Raw genomic sequence first — 21,643 nt, forward strand, 5'->3', positions numbered from 1 at the left:
ACTAAAACTCCTGAATAAATCCGACTTTATTGTGCAATCCAGATCACTTTCACAAATCTGTGTGTACTGTTTGGATTGAGGAGCAGTATCATATGGCCCAGAAGCAGTTTGGAAAACGCTACGTTGTATAATCATGAACTTCTATGTTTACATGTTTTCTGTAAAACATTTAGAAATGGCGATAAATGTAGATGAACAATACATTGCTTACTTTAAAGCAAAAGTGACCCTTTGTAAGCTAGCTATTTATTGCCCATCTAGGTTCCTGTGTTCAACTAGTAATGCCTGATGTGCTGTGGCAGGTCTGATCTGGCCAGCTGGCTAATGTTTTGGAGAACACAGGCTAATAGCTAGCCTAGCTACGCTGCTAGTTTGCTAACCACAGTCGGTCAACACAATATAAAAACACCGGAGAAAATAAAACATAAATATACTAGACAGTTTCAGGTGCTAGTAAAAGTCTAATATATGTAACTAGTTAAGTCGTCAAGAACATCCAACCGTAGCAGTGGGAAAAGGTAGGGACGTGGTGGAATATATCGCTAACGTTATCTAGTTTGGCCAAATGCCTTGTTTGGGTTGGTTGTCAACGCTAGCTCTTACTGGAGTTGGACAAACGCTGGCATGTTAGCTTGCTGGTTTATTGGGAGATGGGTAGCTACAGATTGTAACGGTTGACAACGCTAGCTCTTGAGTTGGACAAACGCAGGCATGTTAGCTTGCTAGTTTATTGGGAGACGGGTAGCTACAGATTGTAACACAATGTGATTTAACCAAATATTATACTGGTAGTTACAGGCCTGGCTGTACAAAACGCCGTCAGAGATTTTTCAACTAATAACTTGAACCTGTTATTGGCGATACTATCTTCGTCCTCCACCAGTATAATGAACCACATTTGTTGGGTTAAAAATCACATTATTTGGTTTTACAATCTGGAGTTAGGAGACCGGTAGTGAACTAGATTTTTAAGTTTCATGACAGCCTGTTTTCGTTGTTTCTCTGTTAAAGTTTTTCTGCCAGAACCCACACCACCAGTTGTTTGGTCATTAACGTTATGTTGTAATTCTGTAAAACGAACCGGTTTTCATTATTCATGCCACCAATGGCAACATTGTCATCAGCTCCTCAGGACTGTCAACAAATGAGAACTGCAGTGATTAGGTAACTAATAATTGTTTTTAGCTAGTTAGTTACAAACATGGTTCTGTCATCAACAGTTGGATTTCATCATTCTATGGCAAGGTGAAGGTGTAGATTACAAGCTAGACTCCCCTTTAGACTACAAGCTGGCCACACACACTTTCATATGGCCTTTGCTTAGACCCTTTGGTGACTGAGACCAACAAACACCAGTGTGAAGGAGAGGGAGGAAGGCCTGATCTTTGAGATGACTGTCTACCCAAAGAATTCAGTGCGGATCTTATCTGCCCGGGAGCGTGGGGCCCGTGGCCTTGGCTCCCAGCGCCTCCTGCAGCAGCTTGTTGAGGAGAAGACCCGGAGGATGAAATGGCAGAGTCAGGTAAGGAGCATCCTTGGTGAGGCATGGATGGCAATCATGGAAATCGTGCAATGTATCAAGTTTAGCTGAGATGAGTGGTGACTTTTTGTGCTCTTTTTATTTTATTTTCCACAGAAAGTGGAGTTGCCGGACAGCCCTCGTTCTACCTTCCTGTTGGCTTTTAGCCCGGACAGGTCAGAATGACATCCTATAAAAAATGTGTTTGGAGGAGGTAGAAAGACACCAGGACTGGAAGATTGTATGGTAACTGTTAATGTTTTCCTTTCATATAGGACCTTAATGGCCTCCACTCATGTCAACCACAACATTTATATCACAGTGGTTAAGACAGGGAAGTATGTTCACTCTCTGGTTGGCCATCGCCGCACTCCTTGGTGTCTGACCTTTCACCCTACCATCCCTGGTTTGGTGGCTTCGGGATGTCTGGATGGAGAGGTTCGCATCTGGGACCTGCATGTGAGTGGCTGTCATCTTCTCATGCAAAGGAACCCCAGGGACTACATGTGCTACCATAGACTTAATTAGATGACTCCTCCGTCCTCTCCTCTGACCTGGAAACCGATAAGTGGTTGAGGACGGTGTCAGTTAATTAGTAGGTGAACGGAGGACTTATGCTCACTTCCTTGATGCACAAGAGTATTCCACTCAGTGGCTAGCGCTGAAGTGTTTTAAAATACGCCACACCCCCTTTAAATCAGCTGTTTTCTTGGAGAAAAGCATGCACACATTTAATAAGAATACAGCACTTATTTCATCTATAAAATGTCTTGCACAACTAGCTATATATGTTTTTATCACTTTACACATTTATTTTGTGATTCCACCCCTGTAAATGTAATTTGCCTTACGGAGTGGAGTCTCATTTCATACAAGCTAATTTGTTTCCTCGCCTCTGCTCCTCGATTACCTTTGAACTTTTTCAAAAGCAGGACAAAGGAGAGTTGAGCAAAACCAATTGAGATTCTCCCTTTTTATCTGTCCCATTATGGCATCTGTAAGAGCACGGGCAGCGCAGTTGAGGCCATCTCCATTTTGAAGTAGTCAATTTTCTTATTTTTTGTGTTTGAAAAATGCATACAGCTTATATTGGTGTTTTACCGCCACCTGCAGTGCCGGAGTCCTGAACCAAATCTTGTCATTCATTTATTGTGGCCACAAGATGGCAGTGATACAGCTTAAAGCCATTTACAAACCAGGTAACCCAATTTGAAGAAGAAGCCAATGCTCTGATCATTGGCTGGTCCCTCTCAACCCATATGAATCCCCACCCGGTTGACTACTTTTAAATGGTGACAGCCCTTTATAGCGTACCACAGTATGAGTCATAATACCCATAAAACCTAGAGGTTAAACAGGGAAATGGTTCCAATAGCTTTTTCACCATTTCATTTTTCCTACACTTAAAATAAGGGATGTGTTTTGTGTAGGCTTACCCTGGTGTGATGTTTTGATAACCATGTGAGTTATCAATATATTCACCTGTGTTTATCCCCCAAAATGTAACGCTAATTAGCTGCTAATGTGGCTATCATACAGAACCACAAATGCCATGATGATCTGGTCTAGACTGCCGAATCGAGGCAAAGGTAAGAATCTCTGGATTAGCTATATAATGTTAGCTAAATGTTAAATCTAGACTTGGTTTCTTCTATCGTAATCGCTCCTCGTTCACCCCAGCTGCCAAACTAACCTTGATTCAGATGACCATCCTACCCATGCTAGATTACGGAGACATAATTTATAGATCGGCAGGTAAGGGTGCTCTCGAGCAGCTAGGTGTTCTTTACCAATCGGCCATCAGATTTGCCACCAATGCTCCTTATAGGACACGTCACTGCACTCTATACTCATCTGTAAACTGGTCATCTCTGTATACCCGTTGATGCTAGGGATGCACCGATATGACATTTTTGGCCATACCGATGTCCAGTATTTTCCTTGCCAAAAAAACTGATACCGACATTTTACATTTTAGCTGCCTTTTAAACATTCTAGTGCAGTTAAATAGTTATGGACACAGCGGTCTAAGGCACTACATCTCAGTGCAAGACGCGTCACTACAGTCCCTGGTTCGAATCCAGGCTGTATCACATCCGGCCGTGATCGGAAGATCCATAGGGCAGCGCACAATTGGCCCAGCGTCGTCCAGGTTTGGCCAGGGTAGGCCGTCATTTTAAATAAGAATTTGTTCTTAACTGACTTGCCTAGTTAAATAAAGGTTAAACACACACACACACCACCGACCAAAAAGTTATTTTGTCATTTACGTATGTCCCCATTACCAGTAAAACATAATCTAAACCTATTTCTTTCACTTACTTGCTGTGCAGTTTCGTTGTTCATTTGTTCATTCGTTTCATTCTCAACAAGGATTTCATCATACATGTCAAGCAGTGAAGTTTCAGCTCTGTCTGTCCGTGGCCTCTCTTTCTCTGTACGCACTGTCACTGTGTCCTTTTCCATCTTGTCCAGCTGTGTATGTAACATTTCACGTAAACCCTGTTTCTTGTCTGCATCGAAGTAGCGGTCCTTGTACCTAGCATCGAGCATGGTGGCGACACAGTAAAGAGGCTCAGAGTTGCTTGTTCACAGTCTCGTGTACTTTTGCAAGTTTTAACCCCACACTCTAATTGGCAGTTTTGTTGAGCAGGCATTTCAATGCCATGACAGAGGGTATAACGTCTGCTGCAGACGCAGTTGATGAGCTTATTTCTCGAGTCATTTGTTCGAATGGTGCTAGGAGTGTGTTCATGTTTCCAAGTTTCAAACATGTTCTCAAATGCCATTGAAATGGCAGCAGCGGTATGAGAACCAGCACATTCTTGAGCATGCAATACAGCTTTCCTCAGTACGAAATCCTCATCGACCTACTGTGCTATCAGACTCGGCATGCTCATGGGGCTGACACCGCTGGTCCAAATGTCAGTCTTGACGCCTACAGCAAGTAGCACAATGAATTCCATTATCTTGGCATTAATGGATTTCGCCTTTGAGTTGTCTCTCTAGTTGATGCTTATTTATAAAACCCTCTTAGGCCTCACTCCCCCATATCTGAGATATCTACTGCAGCCCTCATCCTCCACATACAACACCCGTTCTGCCAGTCACATTCTGTTAAAGGTCCCCAAAGCACACACATCCATGGGTCACTCCTCTTTTCAGTTCGCTGCAGCTAGCGACTGGAACGAGCTGCAACAAACATTCAAACTGGACAGTTTTATCTCAATCTCTTCATTCAAAGACTGAATGATGGACACTCTTACTGACAGTTGTGGCTGCTTTGCGTGATGTATTATTCTCTCTACCTTCCAGCCCTTTGTGCTGTTTTCTGTGCCCAATAATGTTTGTACCATGTTGTCGTGTTGTGTTGCTACCATGCTGTGTTGTCATGTGTTGCTGCCTTGCTATGATGTTGTCTTAGGTCTCTCTCTTTATGTAGTGTTCTCTTGTCTCTCCTGTCGTGATGTGTGTTTTATCCTATATATAAAAAAATGTAATCCCAGCCCCCGTCCCCACAGGAGACCTTTTGGTAGGCCGTCATTGTAAATAAGAATTTGTTCTTAACTGACTTGCCTTTATAAATAAAGGTGAAATAAAACATGTAGTAATGAATAAATTGGCAACATTTCTTTAAATTGACAATTCTGAGAACTGTCTTGTGCAAGTTTTAAGTTGTCATAACACCTGTTAGCAAAAGTATCAGCTAGAGATAATATGCAGGAGCTTGCAGGGATTTGTAGTTTTGCATGAGGTCTACAGTGCCTTGCAAAAGTATTCATCCCCCTTGGCGTTTTTCCTATTTTGTTGCATTACAATTTAATTTAAATAGATTTTTATTTGGATTTCATGTAATGGACATACACAAAATAGTCCAAATTGGTGAAGCGATTAAAAAAATAAAAGTTTTTTTACTTGTCTCAAAAAGTTCTAAAAAAATATAAAATGAATATATTCACCCCCTTTGCTATGAAGCCCCTAAAGATCTGGTGCAACCAATTACCTTCAGAAGTCACATAATTAGTTTGATTGCACACCGGTGGACTTTATTTAAGTGTCACATGATCTCAGTATATATACCTGTTCTGAAAGGCCCCAGTCTGCAACACCACAAAGCAAGGGGCACCACCAAGCAAGCGGCACCATGAAGACCAAGGAACTCTCCAAACAGGTCAGGGACAAAGTTGTGGAGAAGTACAGATCAGGGTTGGGTTATAAAAAAATATCAGAAACTTTCAACATCCCACAGAGCACCATTAAATCCATTATTAAACAATGGAAAGAATATGGCACCACAGCAAATCTGCCAAGAGAGGCCCGCCCACCAAAACTCACGGACCAGGCAAGGAGGGCATTAATCAGAGAGGCAACAAAGAGACCAAAGATAACCCTGAAGTAGCTGCAAAGCTCCACAGCGGAGATTGGAGTATCTGTCCATAGGACCAGTTTAAGCCGTACACTCCACAGAGCTGGGCTTTACGGAAGAGTGGCTAGAAAAAAGCCATTGCTTAAAGAAAAAAATAAGCAAACACGTTTGGTGTTCGCCAAAAGGCATGTGGGAGACTCCACAAACGTATAGAAGGTACTTTGGTTAGATGAGACTAAAATGTAGCTTTTTGTCCATCAAGGAAACGCCATGTCTGGTGCAAACCCAACACCTCTCATCACTCCGAGAACACCATCCCCACAGTGAAGCATGGTGGTGGCAGCATCATGCTGTGGGGATGTTTTTTTATCGGCAGGGACTGGGAAACTGGTCAGAATTGAAGGAATGATGGATTGCGTTAAATACAGGGAAGTTCTTGAGGAGAAACCTGTTTCAGTCTTCCAGAGATTTGAGACTGGGACGGGGGTTCACCTTCCAGCAGGACAATGACCCTAAGCATACTGCTAAAGCAACACTCGTGTGGTTTAAGGGGAAACATTTCAATGTCTTTGAATGGCCCAGACCTCAATCCAATTGAGAATCTGTGGTATGACTTAAGATTGCTGTACACCAGTGGAACCCATCCAACTTGAAGGAGCTGGAGCACTTTTGCCTTGAAGAATGGGCAGAAATCCCAGTGGCTAGATGTGCCAAGCTTATAGAGGAATACCCCAAGAGACTTGCAGCTGTAATTGCTGCAAAAGGTGGCTCTACAAAGTATTGACTTTGCGGGGGGGTGAATAGTTATGCACGCTCAAGTTTTCAGTTTTTGTCTTATTTCTTGTTTGTTTCACAATAAATAATATTTTGCATCTTCAAAGTGGTAGGCATGTTGTGTAAATCAAATGATACAACCCCCCCCCCCCAAAAAAAAAAAAAATATTTTAATTCCAGCTTGTAAGGCATCAAAATAAGAAAAATGCCAAGGGGGGTGAATACTATCGCAAGCCACTACTTTGATACAAAGTAACATTTTCGAATCTGAACGTAAATAGAGCCGAATATATTGGTAACAATATTACCTTGTCTGAGAGAAATTTACATGGTTATCAAAACGTCACACTAGGGTAAGCCTACACGAAACTTAGCCCTTTTAAGTGTTTCTAAAATCCCCTATGGGAAAAATGAATGGTGGAAAAACTATAGGAACCATTTCCCTGTATGACTGCTAGGTTTTATGGGTACAATGACAGCTCCACTGTGGGGCTCTATGGCAGTGTCCATGCAAAAACGGGTTATATCTGTTAGGTTCTAATTTTTCAGAGTAAATAACTCACGGACACAAGAGAAGCTTAACCTCCCTGGGCAAGGTGGGACGCTTGATACAAAACTCCTTTATGCAATCGCGGTGTCAGATTTTAAAATAGCTTTTCGGCGAAAGCACATTTTGCAATATTCTGAGTAGATAGCCCGGCCATCACGGCTAGCTAATTTGACACCCACCAAGTTTGGCCCTCACCAAACTCAGATTTACTATAAGAAAAATTGGGTTACCTTTGCTGTTCTTCGTCAGAATGCACTCCCAGGACTTCTACTTCAACAACAAATGTTGTTTTGGTTCCAAATAATCCATAGTTATATTGAAATAGCTCCGTTTTGTTCGTGCGTTCAGGTCACAATCCGAAGGGTGACGCCGAGCGCATTTCGTGACCAAAAATGTCAAAATATTCCATGACCGTACTTCGAGCATGTCAAACGCTGTTTAAAATCAATTTTTATGCGATTTTTCTCGTAAAATAGCGATAATATTCCAACCGGGCGACGTTGTATTCATTCAAAGACTGAAAGAAAAACATGGAGTCGTCTCGTGGACGCACATCTCCAATGTCATTGTTCCCTGCCTGACCACTCACAAAAACTCCTGCTGTTTTTCTCCCAGAGACTGCAGAGACGTCATTCCACTTTCTGGCGCCTTCTGAGAGCCAATGGAAGCCTTAGAAAATGTCACGTTACAGCAGAGATGCTGTATTTTTGATAGAGATGCCACAGAAGGAGAACAAATTGTCAGACAGAGCACTTCCTGTATGGAATCTTCTCAGGTTTTGGCCTGCCATATGAGTTCTGTTATACTCACAGACACCATTCAAACAGTTTTAGAAACATTAGAGTGTTTTCTATCCAAATCTACTAATTATGCATATTCTCGTTTCTGGGCAAGAGTAGTAACCAGTTTAAATCGGGTAAGTTTTTTATCCGGCCGTGCAAATACTGCCCCCTAGCCCCAACAGGTTACCCAAGTTTATTCTTCCCAAAGGGTCGACACAGCTGTATTCAGACAAAGGCATGTTTCCACCACTACAAATATATACACTCCACTTTAGGCACGCCTCCTCTCCAATCCTTACATCTTATGGTTCGACAGGAAGAGGGTAATAGGAAAATAAACCATGATTTCTCCCTTCAGGGGACCTGACCTCAACCCCTCCTTCGCCTTATCCACAGATGTCCATCCGCTTCCCCTATAGCAATCCTGTGACCTCCTCCCGTCCACTCAACACATTCCAAAGCCATCTGTCTTTCTACAGAGAACCATTAACCTCTGACATAAAAACCAGTCTCTTCCACTCCTTTATATACTATACTTATGAGTATAACAATGTTCAAAGTTTACCCTGAATCCAACAGTCCCTCCTATTGAACAATAGCTTCCTAATGTTCAATTTACATAAACTTGGAAATTACTTTTAAATGGACAATGATAATATTCATTAATTAAAAATATATATTTTTTAAATAAAATGAACAAACAATGATATCAAAACATTCACTGTGAGGTTTACAAACTCAGAGACTTATAGCCTCTGTTCTATGATCACACCATACATAATTTTATTTCCATCTCTCATCACACAACAAAATGACATTCCAGCTGAATCTGCTGTCTTGTTCCATGTCAGCTGGAGCGCTTTTTGTTTCTCCACTCTCTCCCTCTGGTTCCTAAGAGAGTGACATCATAAGACTTGGAAAGCAACAAAAAGACAAAACATAACAGTATTAACAATGTGATAAGCTATGCATAATTATATATGCATGAAAACAAAAGTCTGAGACCATTAAAATTCCCACTCTCTCTTCACCTGACTATGTCTCCAGGATACTTTTCTGCTGGATTCCACAAAAATGAAAGCCCTAAAAAGCCTCCTCATGCTTTCGCCCAGTCTTCCCCTTTCGGCCCCAGGTTCCGAGAGGTGTTCCCAAGTCATGTCATTTTCACTTTGTTCCCCATCTCCTCCATTGCCACACCCCTACATCCTCTTAAGGTAACTCAGCACTGTATATGCTTTCACATCTTTGACTTCAACATGTTGTTTAGAGTACAATTACCCCAACATCTAACCTCTTTCATATGATGCATTAACCAATAAAGCAGCGAACCCCAACTCAACTATGATGTTTAAAGTAGCTCCCAGACCCAACCCATCTGCATGTCTTACAGTGGAATCTAGTCTCTCTCTTTCGCTCCGCTTCCTCTGTCATGATGTCTTCAAGCTCACCCATTATGCAGCTTGACCTCACTTCACGTGAGAACATTGCACCCACAAAGGAGAGACATGACGATCTTTACCGCTGCAGGTGCTGTAAGGTGTAGTCTGTGTGTGGACCAGACCAACGCTGTCCCAACACCCGCGCCTGGTGTATCTTGATGTACACTGAATCTCCATAATTCAGCCCGTGCCCTGGGTAATCTCTGCTTTCACCTGAGGATATACATAATGCAACACATTTCCTGACAACATAAACTCTCCTCTTATGGCAAGATCACCAATTTGTGACATTTGAATAACAGCCTCCCCTGTACTCCCATCGGTCTCCCAGTTACCAATCCATGTGGCACGAGTCCTCATTAACTGATATCCCAACAATGCTAACCCCTGCTTCTACTAACATGGCCCATGTTTATAACCTCCTTCAATTAATCTGTCAAGTGTTTGCCGGCTGTTAGAAATTGGGAAAAAGATGAATGATTTTGGAAGAATATCCAACCTAACAAAACTTTGAGTCACAGGTTTGTTGAAATTTACCATAGTGTCTGAAATGTCACCACTATCTCTTCTACTCTCACCATGATCTGGGTATGTGTAATGTTAAATTAAATCCCCATATTGTGTACAGTTAGCTGTCCTCCCTCTCCTATGAGCTATCTTCTGTAACAATATACAGTCTCTGAGAATGATACTCTATCATTACATCTAACCCAACACACTAGTCACTACTCCTAATGCATTTCTACAGTTATAAACATACTGAAACATTGTCAAATCAATTACTCAATATACATCAGTCCCTCCTCTGGAACAATGATCACTCTTATGTTCCACGAAACCTAAAAACATATTGACTTGAAAAGGAAAGAGAAAAAGAAGTACATGTTTAATAACTTTGCACCACTCATTAACTTAAAAATTCTGATTACATGGTAAAACAAAAGAGAACAAAAATAATTTCATGGTTGTCCCAAGCCTATCATCCAGTGATTTCTCTAACAAACAACCTCCCTGTAGGAGGACACTTAGAGGTAAGGTTTCTGGAGACTCCCCACCCCTCACCGTTCTGTAGCAACTCTCTCTCGCTGTGTCCAAGTCGTAACTAAAACATTTTATAAATTATCCAAACCAAATTTAGAATGAGAGTCCTTAGTGCTTACTTTGAGTATAGGACTTGAATCCCAGCTTCTGAATTTAGCACACATCATCCCTGTTAGAATGTACATTTATAAACTAAACCTTTTTATTGCCGGTAATAACTCTTCTCATTACAGCCCCCCCTTGTCCCAGTTTTCCTGTCACGAGTGGCTTGGTAATGAAAGATCAGTATCTCAATGCATCCTTTGTCTAAATTGCCCCCCCCCCCCCCCTTCCTGTCCTTCTCCCGGCACTTCCCAACGGCACATGTAACTCTTGCCTGTCCCATTTGATGGCCCTTGATAATGTCCTGATTTCAATATCCAAATGGATACGTCAGTTTCTCCCACGTACACAAATCTCTCACCTGAGCCGTTCTCAGCACTCCGGTTTATGGCTCGGACTCAGAAGTGTTAATAAAAAGCCACTGTCGAATTGCACGCCTTAGTCGCTCTTTCTTCAGCCAGTTAAGGAGGGTTTTGAGGTTCACACACACTGTTTGTGGTCAAATTATTCATATCATGCATTAAGACATGATCTGACGTCACCTTCCATGATGACCTCATAAAAAGCACAGATTACAACAACAATTTAGCTCAATTCATTTCTGTTCCAGGAAGTCCAGACAAGCATTGACTATATGACAACTTATTACATTAACCTTTTCTTAATAACATTATATCTATGTCAAAGAGCATACCAACATACTGTTAGTGCTAAAACCATTTTCAAAATTAGTCCATACTCCCTTATTCTACTGGTGACCCCTCGAAAGAGTTTCCAGATCATGAAGTTAGCACCCTAACCCCTCGCAGAATCCCACACTCCAGTATCCCAATCTGGTGAAATTTGTATCGAAACAAAAACACAAAATGAAATCAGCAATACATATATCACAATCCATTTGAAGTAACTGTCATCCCTTATTAACATATATTTCCCCTTCTATATGCAGACTGAACACAATACCTCTGTATATTTACCCAAAAACCAGGACCCCATGGAACTGGTAATTTTCCCCGTCGAACACATGATTCTAAAACAACATGTTAAATCAAAAATAAACTAATTCGAATAACTAATCAACTTAGAATTACAACTCTTTATAACTCCATACGGAAATAATAATCTCATAAAGTAATGGTACAATTTGAATAGACTGGTGTTTAGTTTTAGGTTTAGTAACTCCTTTGCGATTTCCTTGTTACCCCTCCACCCTTTTGTATATTCTAGAAATCTATTTCAGAGTAAGACGACATAAAACGTGCATCTATTTCAAACTAAAACCACATAAAATGTCTCATGAGATTAAAAAACCCCCCGGGGCTTTCTGAGTTTCCAGGGAGTGTTTGGCCATATAATTTAAATGTGTTACCTTTAGAATCCATTCCCCTGGCATTTTGCCTTGATTCTTCAACCCAAAATACTTTTTCTGTGGCAAATTTAGCCAATTTCTCATCGTAAGGATTCCGCGTTATTTCATCCCTAGCCTTTACTAAAAAGTTAGGTCATACGTCTTCCTTCACGTAGAAACTGTAATCTCTATGAACAACTTACCGATCGAACCTAGGCTATACACGGAAATGTGACATTTCCTCTCCTGCTAATCTCAAAACGATTTGTTGTTGCTCTTTTGAAAAAGATGCAAACGCTTGTATAACGGCATTTCCTTCGAATGCAGCAGGTACCAGTATCACCTTACACTCATTCTTCCAATGTCCGATAGTCCGTCATCTAAAACAGGGAGCTATCTCCTTAAGCTTTGATGTTTTTTCGCTACATTTCTTTGTCTTACCTTGGCCACTGAAACTATAGTTAGTGATTTTCCCTATGGCCCTATTAACCCCTCGCACATCCGCGAAGTGAGCGGAGTTGTATTCCACTCTCAAAACATCCTCTTGAATTAAATCCACTAGCCCCACAATTACCGTTTTGACCACAGGGTTCAAACCTGCCATCAAAGCAGAAGTGCAAATTCCATCAATACACTCCCGTTCCCAGTCTTTCTGTGGCTGTGTACTGGTACTCATTCCGGATTTATCGTGGTTTATTGTTGATAGAATGCTGACATCAACACGCTGATATATTGAGCTTTTGATTCTGGTTTTATGTCATTGTGCCAAGTCATAATTGCCTCCCTGAATTCTTTATTTGATTTGAATTCTTCATCAGCAGGGAAATGTTGCCCAATTTTATCCAGTTTGCAAACTTTTTCCCATATTCGAGCCGAATTGGTAGAATGCTGGTGCGCTTCTTTCAGCGCCTCCATGGCTTTATTAAAATCTTCTAGCTCCACATTTACAGGGAGAATCAGGGCTGTTTGTCGCCATATCAATAGTTATTATTCGCTAACCTCTCCAGACGGGGTTCAGTGTGTTTTGGATTTCTTCACTCCCGTCTATAATACACACCTTCTATTAACTCTTTTCCAAGGTGGCGCTACCCACTTCCACGGATAATAATTAATTGGTCACGGCACTTAACACCTTGTATTAGAACGGTACTATAGCGTCTGCGAATGTATTACTGGAGAATACGGATGATTTAATGGCTTTTTCCCGTATTGCCTCCAATATCCCTATTATTGATAACATATATTGCCAAAATTATTCACACTTGTCTTCCTATTTCCACATAATCTGCCATGGTTCACCACCCCAACAGGGCACAAAACGAACCTCTTTTTCACACACACACTCACACCCTGCGCTCTCACAGCCACTGTGACTGGGCTTCCATCCTCTCATTACAGGTTTAGCAGGGAACCAACCCCACCAAGAATTTACCCCCTAGGACTTACCCTTCGCAGGTTCCAGCCTGCACGGGATTACCTTCCGGGACTCACCCTATTATTATAGTAGTCACATTAACTATCCCAACCAGAATTTACCCCCTAGGACTTACCCTACAGGTACTAGCGTGCTGGAGTTTACCTTCTGGGACTTTATAATACTAGCAGGAACCAACCTACTAGGGATTTACCATTTACTTTATAGTACTAGCAGGAACCAACCTACTAGGAGTTTACCATTTACTTTATAGTACTAGCAGGAACCAACCTACTAGGAATTTACCATTTACTTTATAGTACTAGCAGGAACCAACCTACTAGGAGTTTACCATTTACTTTATAGTACTAGCAGGAACCAACCTACTAGGAATTTACCATTTACTTTATAGTACTAGCAGGAACCAACCTACTAAGGATTTACCCCCTAGGACTTACCCTACAGGTACCAGCCTGTACGAGTTTACCTTCCGGGACTTACCAACTACCATAAAGCTACGACCAATCGTTACACAATGGGCCTACCGAATTAAACTCAGGCTCTCTCGGTCCATGTCCTATAATGTTCAGCCTACAATTCTCATCTCCCCAAGATGTCAAAATGAGTGGAATCAGTTATAGGAATTTGCCTACCTTGTTTGTTGATAGCTCTGCTCCACTGATCTGGACTCTTTGGTTTGACTACAAATCGTGGTGAACTCTGCTTGCAGCGCCATTTGTGAGGTCCTAATTTTTCAGAGTAAATAACTCATGGACACTAGAGAAGCTTAACCAAGTTTAATTCTTTCCAAAGGGTCGACACAGCTGTATTCAGACAAAGACATGTTTCCACCACTACCAGTATATACAGTCGTGGCCAAAAGTTTTGAGAATGACACAAATATTAATTTTCACAAAGCCTCAGTTTGTATGATGGCAATTTGCATATACTCCAGAATGTTATGAACAGTGATCAGATGCATTGCAATTATTTGCAAAGTCCCTCTTTGCCATGCAAATGAACTGAATCCCCCCAAAAACATGTCCACTGCATTTCAGTCCTGCCACAAAAGGACCAGCTGACATCATGTCAGTGATTCTCTCGTTAACACAGGTGTGAGTGTTGACAAGGACAAGGCTGGAGATCACTCTGTCATGCTGATTGAGTTCGAATAACAGACCGGAAGCTTCAAAAGGAGGGTGGTGCTTGGAATCATTGTTCTTCCTCTGTCAAACATTGTTACCTGCAAGGAAACACGTGCCGTCATCATTGCTTTGCACAAAAAGGGCTTCACAGGCAAGGATATTTTTGCCAGTAAGATTGCACCTAAATCAACCATTTATCGGATCATCAAGAACTTCAAGGAGAGCGGTTCAATTGTTGTGAAGAAGGCTTCAGGGCGCCCAAGAAAGTCCAGCAAGCGCCAGGACCGTCTCCTAAAGTTGATTCAGCTGCGGGATCGGGGCACCACCAGTACAGAGCTTGCTCAGGAATCGCAGCAGAAGCCACTTCTCTCCAGGAAAAACATCAGGGACAGACTGATATTCTGCAAAAGGTATAGGGATTGGACTGCTGAGGACTGGGGTAAAGTCATTTTCTCTGATGAATCCCCTTTCCGATTGTTTGGGGCATCCGGAGAAAAGCTTGTCCGGAGAAGACAAGGTGAGCTCTACCATCAGTCCTGTGTAATGCCAACAGTAAAGCATCCTGAGACCATTCATGTGTGGGGCTGCTTCTCAGCCAAGGGAGTGGGCTCACTCACAATTTTGCCTAAGAACACAGCCATGAATAAAGAATGGTACCAACACATCCTCTGAGAGCAACTTCTCCCAACCATCCAGGAACAGTTTGGTGACGAACAATTCCTTTTCCAGCATGATGGAGCACCTTGCCATAAGGCAAAAGTGATAACTAAGTGGCTCGGGGAACAAAACATCGATATTTTGGGTCCATGGACAGGAAACTCTCCAGACCTTAATCCCATTGAGAACTTGTGGTCAATCCTCAAGAGGCGGGTGGACAAACAAAAACCCACATTCTGACAAACTCCAAGCATTGATTATGCAAGAATGGGCTGCCATCAGTCAGGATGTGGCCCAGAAGTTAATTGACAGCATGCCAGGGCGGATTGCAAAGGTCTTGAAAAAGAAGGGTCAACACTGCAAATATTGACTCTTTGCATCAACTTCATGTAATTGTCGAGAAAAGCCTTTGACACTTATGAAATGCTTGTAATTATACTTCAGTATTCCATAGTAACATCTGACAAAAATATCTAAAGACACTAAAGCAGCAAACTTTGTGGAAATTAATATTTGTGTCATTCTCAAAACCTTTGCCCACGACTGTATACTCCACTTTAGGCACACCACTTCTCCAATCCTGACCTTTTATGGTTTGACAGGAAGAGGATAATAGGATAATAAACCATAATTTCTCCCTTCGGGGGATCTGACCTGACCTCAACCCCTCCTTCGACTAATCCACAGATGTCCATCCGCTTCCCCTATAGCAATCCTGTGACCACCTCCTGTCCACCCAACACATTCCAAAGTCTTCTGTCTTTCTACAGAGAACCATTAACCTCTGACATAAAAACCAGTCTCTTCCACTCCTTTATGCTTATGAGTATAACAATGTTCAAAGTTTACCCCGAATCCAACATATCCAACTAGAGATCTCTAACTATCTCTGTGTGTGGCACTGGTGTAAGTGACCATGTCCTCTTTTGCATCATCACAAGTTTTACGTTTTACCAATCGATTTCCTAGAACTCTCTTAAAAGTGGATGATATGACATTCTGGGTTTTTGTGCATAATATTGACACTAATCATCTTCTTTTGAACATTGTGTGGCCCATCTGATGCCCAGGGTGGCAGTGAGAGCTGGTTCACTGAGAGCAATGTGGCCATTGCCTCCCTGGCCTTTCACCCTACTGCCCAGCTCCTTCTCATAGCAACAAACAATGAGGTTCACTTCTGGGACTGGAGTAGGAGGGAGCCATTTGCCCTGGTCAAGACTGCCAGCGAGACAGAGAGAGTCAGGTCTGACGAAAAGCTCCACCTTCCTCATCTCCCTGTCATTTCCACAGTGTTCGATTAGTTGACTTGTTGAAACTTTGCTGAAATTTCTGAATTTGAAAACCGAGTCAGATATTCTCAAACTGTATTTAAAGCAAAATGGAGATAATGACACATGTGAATGCTCTGTTGCAGACTGGTGAGGTTTGACCCACTGGGTCAATACCTGTTGACCGCTATAGTGAATCCCTCTAACCAACAGGTGAGACTCTGTCTAATACTTTACGTTATATACTTTACATTAGGTCAGTTACGTCATATCAAGAACATTTTGTTCCCGTTGTGTGCTTTTCAGCAGAGTGATGATGACTCTGAGGTCCCCATGGATAGCATGGAGATGCCCCACTTTCGCCATCGATCCTTCCTACAGTCCCAACCGGTCCGCCGTACCCCCATTCTCCACAACTTCCTGCACATCCTGTCATCGAGGAACTCAGGCTCACAGTCTGAGGAGCAGCATCCTCCTGCACCCGCTGTCAATAGTGCTGCTGACTCTCCTAGTCTTTCCTCTGGACATTATTCCGCCCTGCGTAATCGCTCCCGACCCCCCTACCAGGGTTGTGTGCAACACCTTGGTATGGTTTGCTTCTGCAGTCGGTGCTCTGCCACCCAAGCCCCTTCACCATCTGGAGAGGACCCCTCTGACCCGGAGAGCCTGGAGACCCAGTCCTATGCCTCCACCTTCTCCTCTGCTCGCACTGAGCCCCGGCAGCCCTCTGAGCCACGCTCCTCACACCGTCCCTCTGCCTTCAGCAGTGTGTACAGCGGTGCTAGAGGACACTCTTTACGCACTCCATCTTCAGGCCACCAGCAGCCAGGCCGGGAGTGTTCTGGGCGACTGGCGGGGGCAGACTGGATGGGTAGCATGCTCAACATGCGGCCTGAGCGTAGTGGGAGTGTTGGGGTATCTCCACCCAGGACTAGTGCATCGTCTGTCAGCCTGCTGTCTGTGCTGAGACAGCAGGAGTGCTCCTATCAGTCGCCTGTCTACACCTCTGCCACAGAGGGAGGAAGCTTTCCCCCAGCAGTTACGAGCCCCCACACCAGTGGAAACAGCTCTGTAGATGGACCCAGCGCTAGTAGTGGACACCACTCTCTTGGGGAGGGAGGGAGCAACAGCCCCACCTCTATCCGTAACGTGCTGCAGTGCAACTTGAATCGCTACTTCATGGAGTATGATCGCATGCAGGAAATGGAGCAGTCAGGTGGCGCTGGTAGAGAGAGCAGCCAAGAGCAACAGACACGGGAGATGTTCAATAATAACATAGACTCTGAGCGGCCTGTCACCCCTCATTATCAGCCCCCCCACAGCAGTGATGGTGGTTCTGGTCCCTCCCGCGGCCATATGAACCGCTGCAGAGTCTGCCACAACCTGTTCACGTTTAACCAAGGTACACAGCGCTGGGAGCGCACTGGCCAGACCCCATCACAAGAGGGGAGCACCTCATGGCAGCATCCAAGCCCCAACCCTGCCTTTCACAACATGAGGCAGACTGTGCTACAGGATCCCCAGTCCTCTGACAGGAGACAGTTAGCACAGCCACAGCCCAGTGCTGATGAACCTGGAGGGGACACAGCCTTCCCTCACCGGGGAACCCCCAGCCCGCAGAGAGAACAGGCAGTAGGGTTGGTGTATAATCAGGAGACAGGCCAGTGGGAGACGGTTTACAGACAGTCTGCCAGTCCAAGTCCAGCGGTGAATGTACCACAAGAGGCCTTAAACCAAGAAATGCCTGACGAAAGCCCTGATGACAATTACCTGAGAAGGTGAGAGAACTGGGTGTTAAGGTCTTGTTTATCTATATTTTGTGCAATTTGTTAAATGAAAAACATAATCGATGCATAGCTTTTCCCAATATACTGGAAGTAGCATGATGGCTGAACTCTGACTTTGAGGCAGTTATAGATGGAGGTGAGATGCAACATTCGACACGTCTTATAAGCTGCCAAGTCTGCCCTACCACAACACCTACACATAACCCCAAGTCACCCCAAGTCACCCCATGCTCGAAGTTGATAAAAGGCATTTTCCAAACTTGTGCAGTCATTAGGGCTATTTTTTGGTAAGGATCTCTGAGAAAGGGGCGGCAGGTAACCTAGTGGTTAGAGCGTTGGGCCAGTAACTGGAAGGTTGCTGGATCAAATCCCCTAGCTGACGAGGTAAAAATGTGTCGTTCTGCCCCTGAGTAAGGCAGTTAACCCACTGTTCCCCGGGCGCAGAAGACATGAATGCCGATTAAGGCAGCCCCCTGCACCTCTCTGATTCAGAGGGGTTAAATGCGGAAGACACATTTCAGTTGAATACATTCAGTTGGACCCCCTTTCCTATCCCAATTAAAGTATACATTTCATTCAGTTTTGAGACGATGCTCGGCCTCCATGGCTTCCCCTTCTTGCTCATTAGCTGCTTGGTAGATGGGTCTTCTGGAGGGTTTTGTAATGCCTTCCTTGGCAGTTTGCTTTGCCTCGACTGTAGTGGGCCTTACTTGGCCTGACTGTCTGTCAACTGCCCCACTGGCTACAGTCAGTGGAATGATTAGGCTTCGAACTTCCTGACCTTGTCTTCACGACCAATCCAGTCGAAAGAAAATACATGCAGGTATTGATGTATGGTGTTGCAAAGAAAAAAGCCATCTTTCTGTCCAGTGTCTGTGTTCTTTTGCCTGTCGTAATCTTTTATTTTGATTGGTCAGTCTGAGATATGGTTTTTTCTTTGCAACTCTGCCTAGAAGGCCAGTATCCCGGAGTCACCTCTTCACTGTTGACGTTGAAGACTGGTGTTTTGCGGGTACTATTTAATGAAGCTGCCAGTTGAGGACTTGTGAGGCGTCTGTTTCTCAAACTAGACACTAATGTACATGTCCTCTTGCTCAGTTGTGTACAGGGGCCTCCCACTCCTCTTTCTACTCTGGTTAGAGCCAATTTGCGCTGTTCTGTGAAGGTAGTAGTACACAGCGTTGTACGAGATCTTCAGTTTCTTGGCAATTTCTCGCATGGAATAGCCTTCATTTCTCAGAACAAGAATAGACTGACAAGTTTCAGACGAAAGGTCTTTGTTTCTGGCCATTTTGAGCCTGTAATCGAACCCACAAATGCTGATGCTCCAGATACTCAACTAGTCTAAAGAAGGCCAGTTTTATTGCTTCTTTAATCAGAACAACAGTTTTCAGCTGTGCTAACATAATTGCAAAAGGGTTTTCTAATGATCAATTAGCCTTTTAAAATGATCAACTTGGATTAGCTAACACAACGTGCCATTGGAACACAGGAGTGATGGTTGCTGATAATGGGCCTCTGTACGCCTATGTAGATATTCCATTAAAAATCAGCCGTTTCCAGCTACAATAGTCATTTACAACATTAACAATGTCTACATTGTATTTCTGATCAATTTGATGTTATTTTAATAGACAAAAAATGTAATTTTCTTTCAAAAACAAGGACATTTCTAAGTGACCCCAAACGTTTGAACGGTAGTGTGTATATAATTATATGTTTGTGGATGAATTTACTTCTGTTGGATGGCTTTTATGAATAGCATTCAAAAAGCCTACAAAAGAGCTTTCTATTGGCTGATTCTAATACTTTCCAAGTGGGGAATTCGGACCTCATCTTTCTACATGTTTCCAAGTCAGAAATTTCAGAGTTGTATTGAACGCAGAATTATCCCCAATCTCATTAATGCTGAGTTCCAAGCAGAGACGCATCGGGTCCCATTTTTAGAGTCTTTGGTATGACTTGGCCAGGGATCGAATTCCCAACCTTCCAATCAAAGGGCGGAGACAAGCTAATTTGTGATGGACCTGTGGAAGATGGGCTGTCTCCATGTTGCTCCTCAGTGTTCCACTTGGTGGCAGTATGGTACTGACTAGATATTTAGAGACGATTGCCATGACAGCTCTGCCTCTCCTGTGGCAACTACCATTGACAACTTACTAGTTTCTAGAATAGGCATACTTAGACATAGGCTAGCCTATTAGGATTAGTTAGGGAATTAGCATTGGTATTTGCTGTGAATTTTATTCCCACAAAGTAGGAGGATATGATGCGCTCTGCACAACACGTCTGATTGAGCAGTGGCAGCTCAGTACAAAAGTATGACATCTATTTTACATAGGCTTAGAAGGTAATTTGCCTGACGACTCAAACTGAATTCTTCCGCTGCCCTATTGTTCGCTACATAGTTCAGTCTGAGACTGCCATCAATGAAGTCGTTTGTGCTGACGTCAAAATGAGTGGTGTTGTACAAAACAAAGTCATCAGCGATTGCATAATCTAAAACCAATCCGTGTATCAAAGACAATGACACATTTTCAAAATGCCACTTTACCCACTTAAAGCCTCTGGCTCTGGCCCAACCCATCAGTTTCTGGGACCAATCAGATGGTCGAGAATGGATTTTCATTCTATAAATCATCGGGAGGTACTCAGATCCAGACAGATCCAGGCATAGCGTTTGGCTGGAGCAAAGAGTTTGGTTAGCCAGGCAAGAAAGTAATGCCTATTCTCGTAAAAACTGAAATGGAAAAAGTTAAATATCCGAATATATTTGCATAACATTTTGTTAGTCATTGAAAACACACACGGTCACAGTTTTTTTTCCCTCTCTCATTTTCCGTCTTGCTTCAATCCCAATCCATCCCCTGTGCCCTGGAAGGCTGCAATTAGCCTCTGTTTCAAGGTCAGGGTTGTGAACTTTAACAATGTGAAGTTACCCTTCCTGCCCAACCTCTCATTATCTAGCCTAATGCTGAGGCTTGTTGCATGGAGAGCTCTCCAGTAGCCCGAGGGTGCTGCTCTACTTTGTCTGACACGAGGCCAAAGCATTGGGTCTAATCTGTAGGCTGTCAAGAAGTGTCTGGAAAGCAAATGACCAAACTGAAGTTTTGTTCACATCTCTTTTAGATTCCAGTCTATCTCATAGACTCACCGTTGCAGTTCACCCTAAATGTAATATGTTCAAGGTTTTATGTGACTATAATAATGATATTAGAGCTTCAGGCTACTTTGTGTTGTCTAGCCAAGCTGGGCACAATGGCTTGCTCTAAGGGTTTAATGGGTTCTTTCTTTTGTGTCCACATTCTGAAGTCACCTCATTTGGGAAAAGCATTGATATAGCAGATTTAAAAGTGATTTAACAAAATGAATAGGCCTAGGCTGTATTATTTATTGCAGTAATTGCTTTTTCAAGGAGAGGTGTTGGCTACTGTATTCTTAGACATTTTCT

At 43.0% G+C, this 21,643-nt stretch overlaps 1 protein-coding gene across 9 annotated transcripts in view; it reads left to right on the forward strand.

Annotated features, from left to right (window-relative positions):
* Window positions 1-254: 254 nt before the first annotated feature.
* The window catches only part of LOC115202872 (muscarinic acetylcholine receptor M4), a 177,469-nt gene continuing 156,080 nt past the window's right edge, over window positions 255-21,643 (forward strand). For 2 of the 9 annotated variants that reach the window (XM_029766996.1, XM_029767000.1), the window contains exons 1-7: window positions 255-518; window positions 1,221-1,522; window positions 1,637-1,695; window positions 1,795-1,978; window positions 16,208-16,380; window positions 16,552-16,618; window positions 16,712-18,183. In XM_029766996.1, coding sequence (XP_029622856.1) covers window positions 1,391-1,522; window positions 1,637-1,695; window positions 1,795-1,978; window positions 16,208-16,380; window positions 16,552-16,618; window positions 16,712-18,183 — 2,087 coding nt within the window. In that variant the 5' untranslated portion in view covers window positions 255-518; window positions 1,221-1,390. Of the gene's footprint in view, window positions 519-1,124; window positions 1,165-1,220; window positions 1,523-1,636; window positions 1,696-1,794; window positions 1,979-16,207; window positions 16,381-16,551; window positions 16,619-16,711; window positions 18,184-21,643 lie in introns of those variants that run through there. The other 7 variants (XM_029766998.1, XM_029766999.1, XM_029766997.1 and 4 more) reach the window with 7 other exon arrangements.

The sequence above is a fragment of the Salmo trutta genome, chromosome 12 (genome assembly GCF_901001165.1).
Source record: "Salmo trutta chromosome 12, fSalTru1.1, whole genome shotgun sequence".
Classification (NCBI taxonomy): domain Eukaryota; kingdom Metazoa; phylum Chordata; class Actinopteri; order Salmoniformes; family Salmonidae; genus Salmo; species Salmo trutta.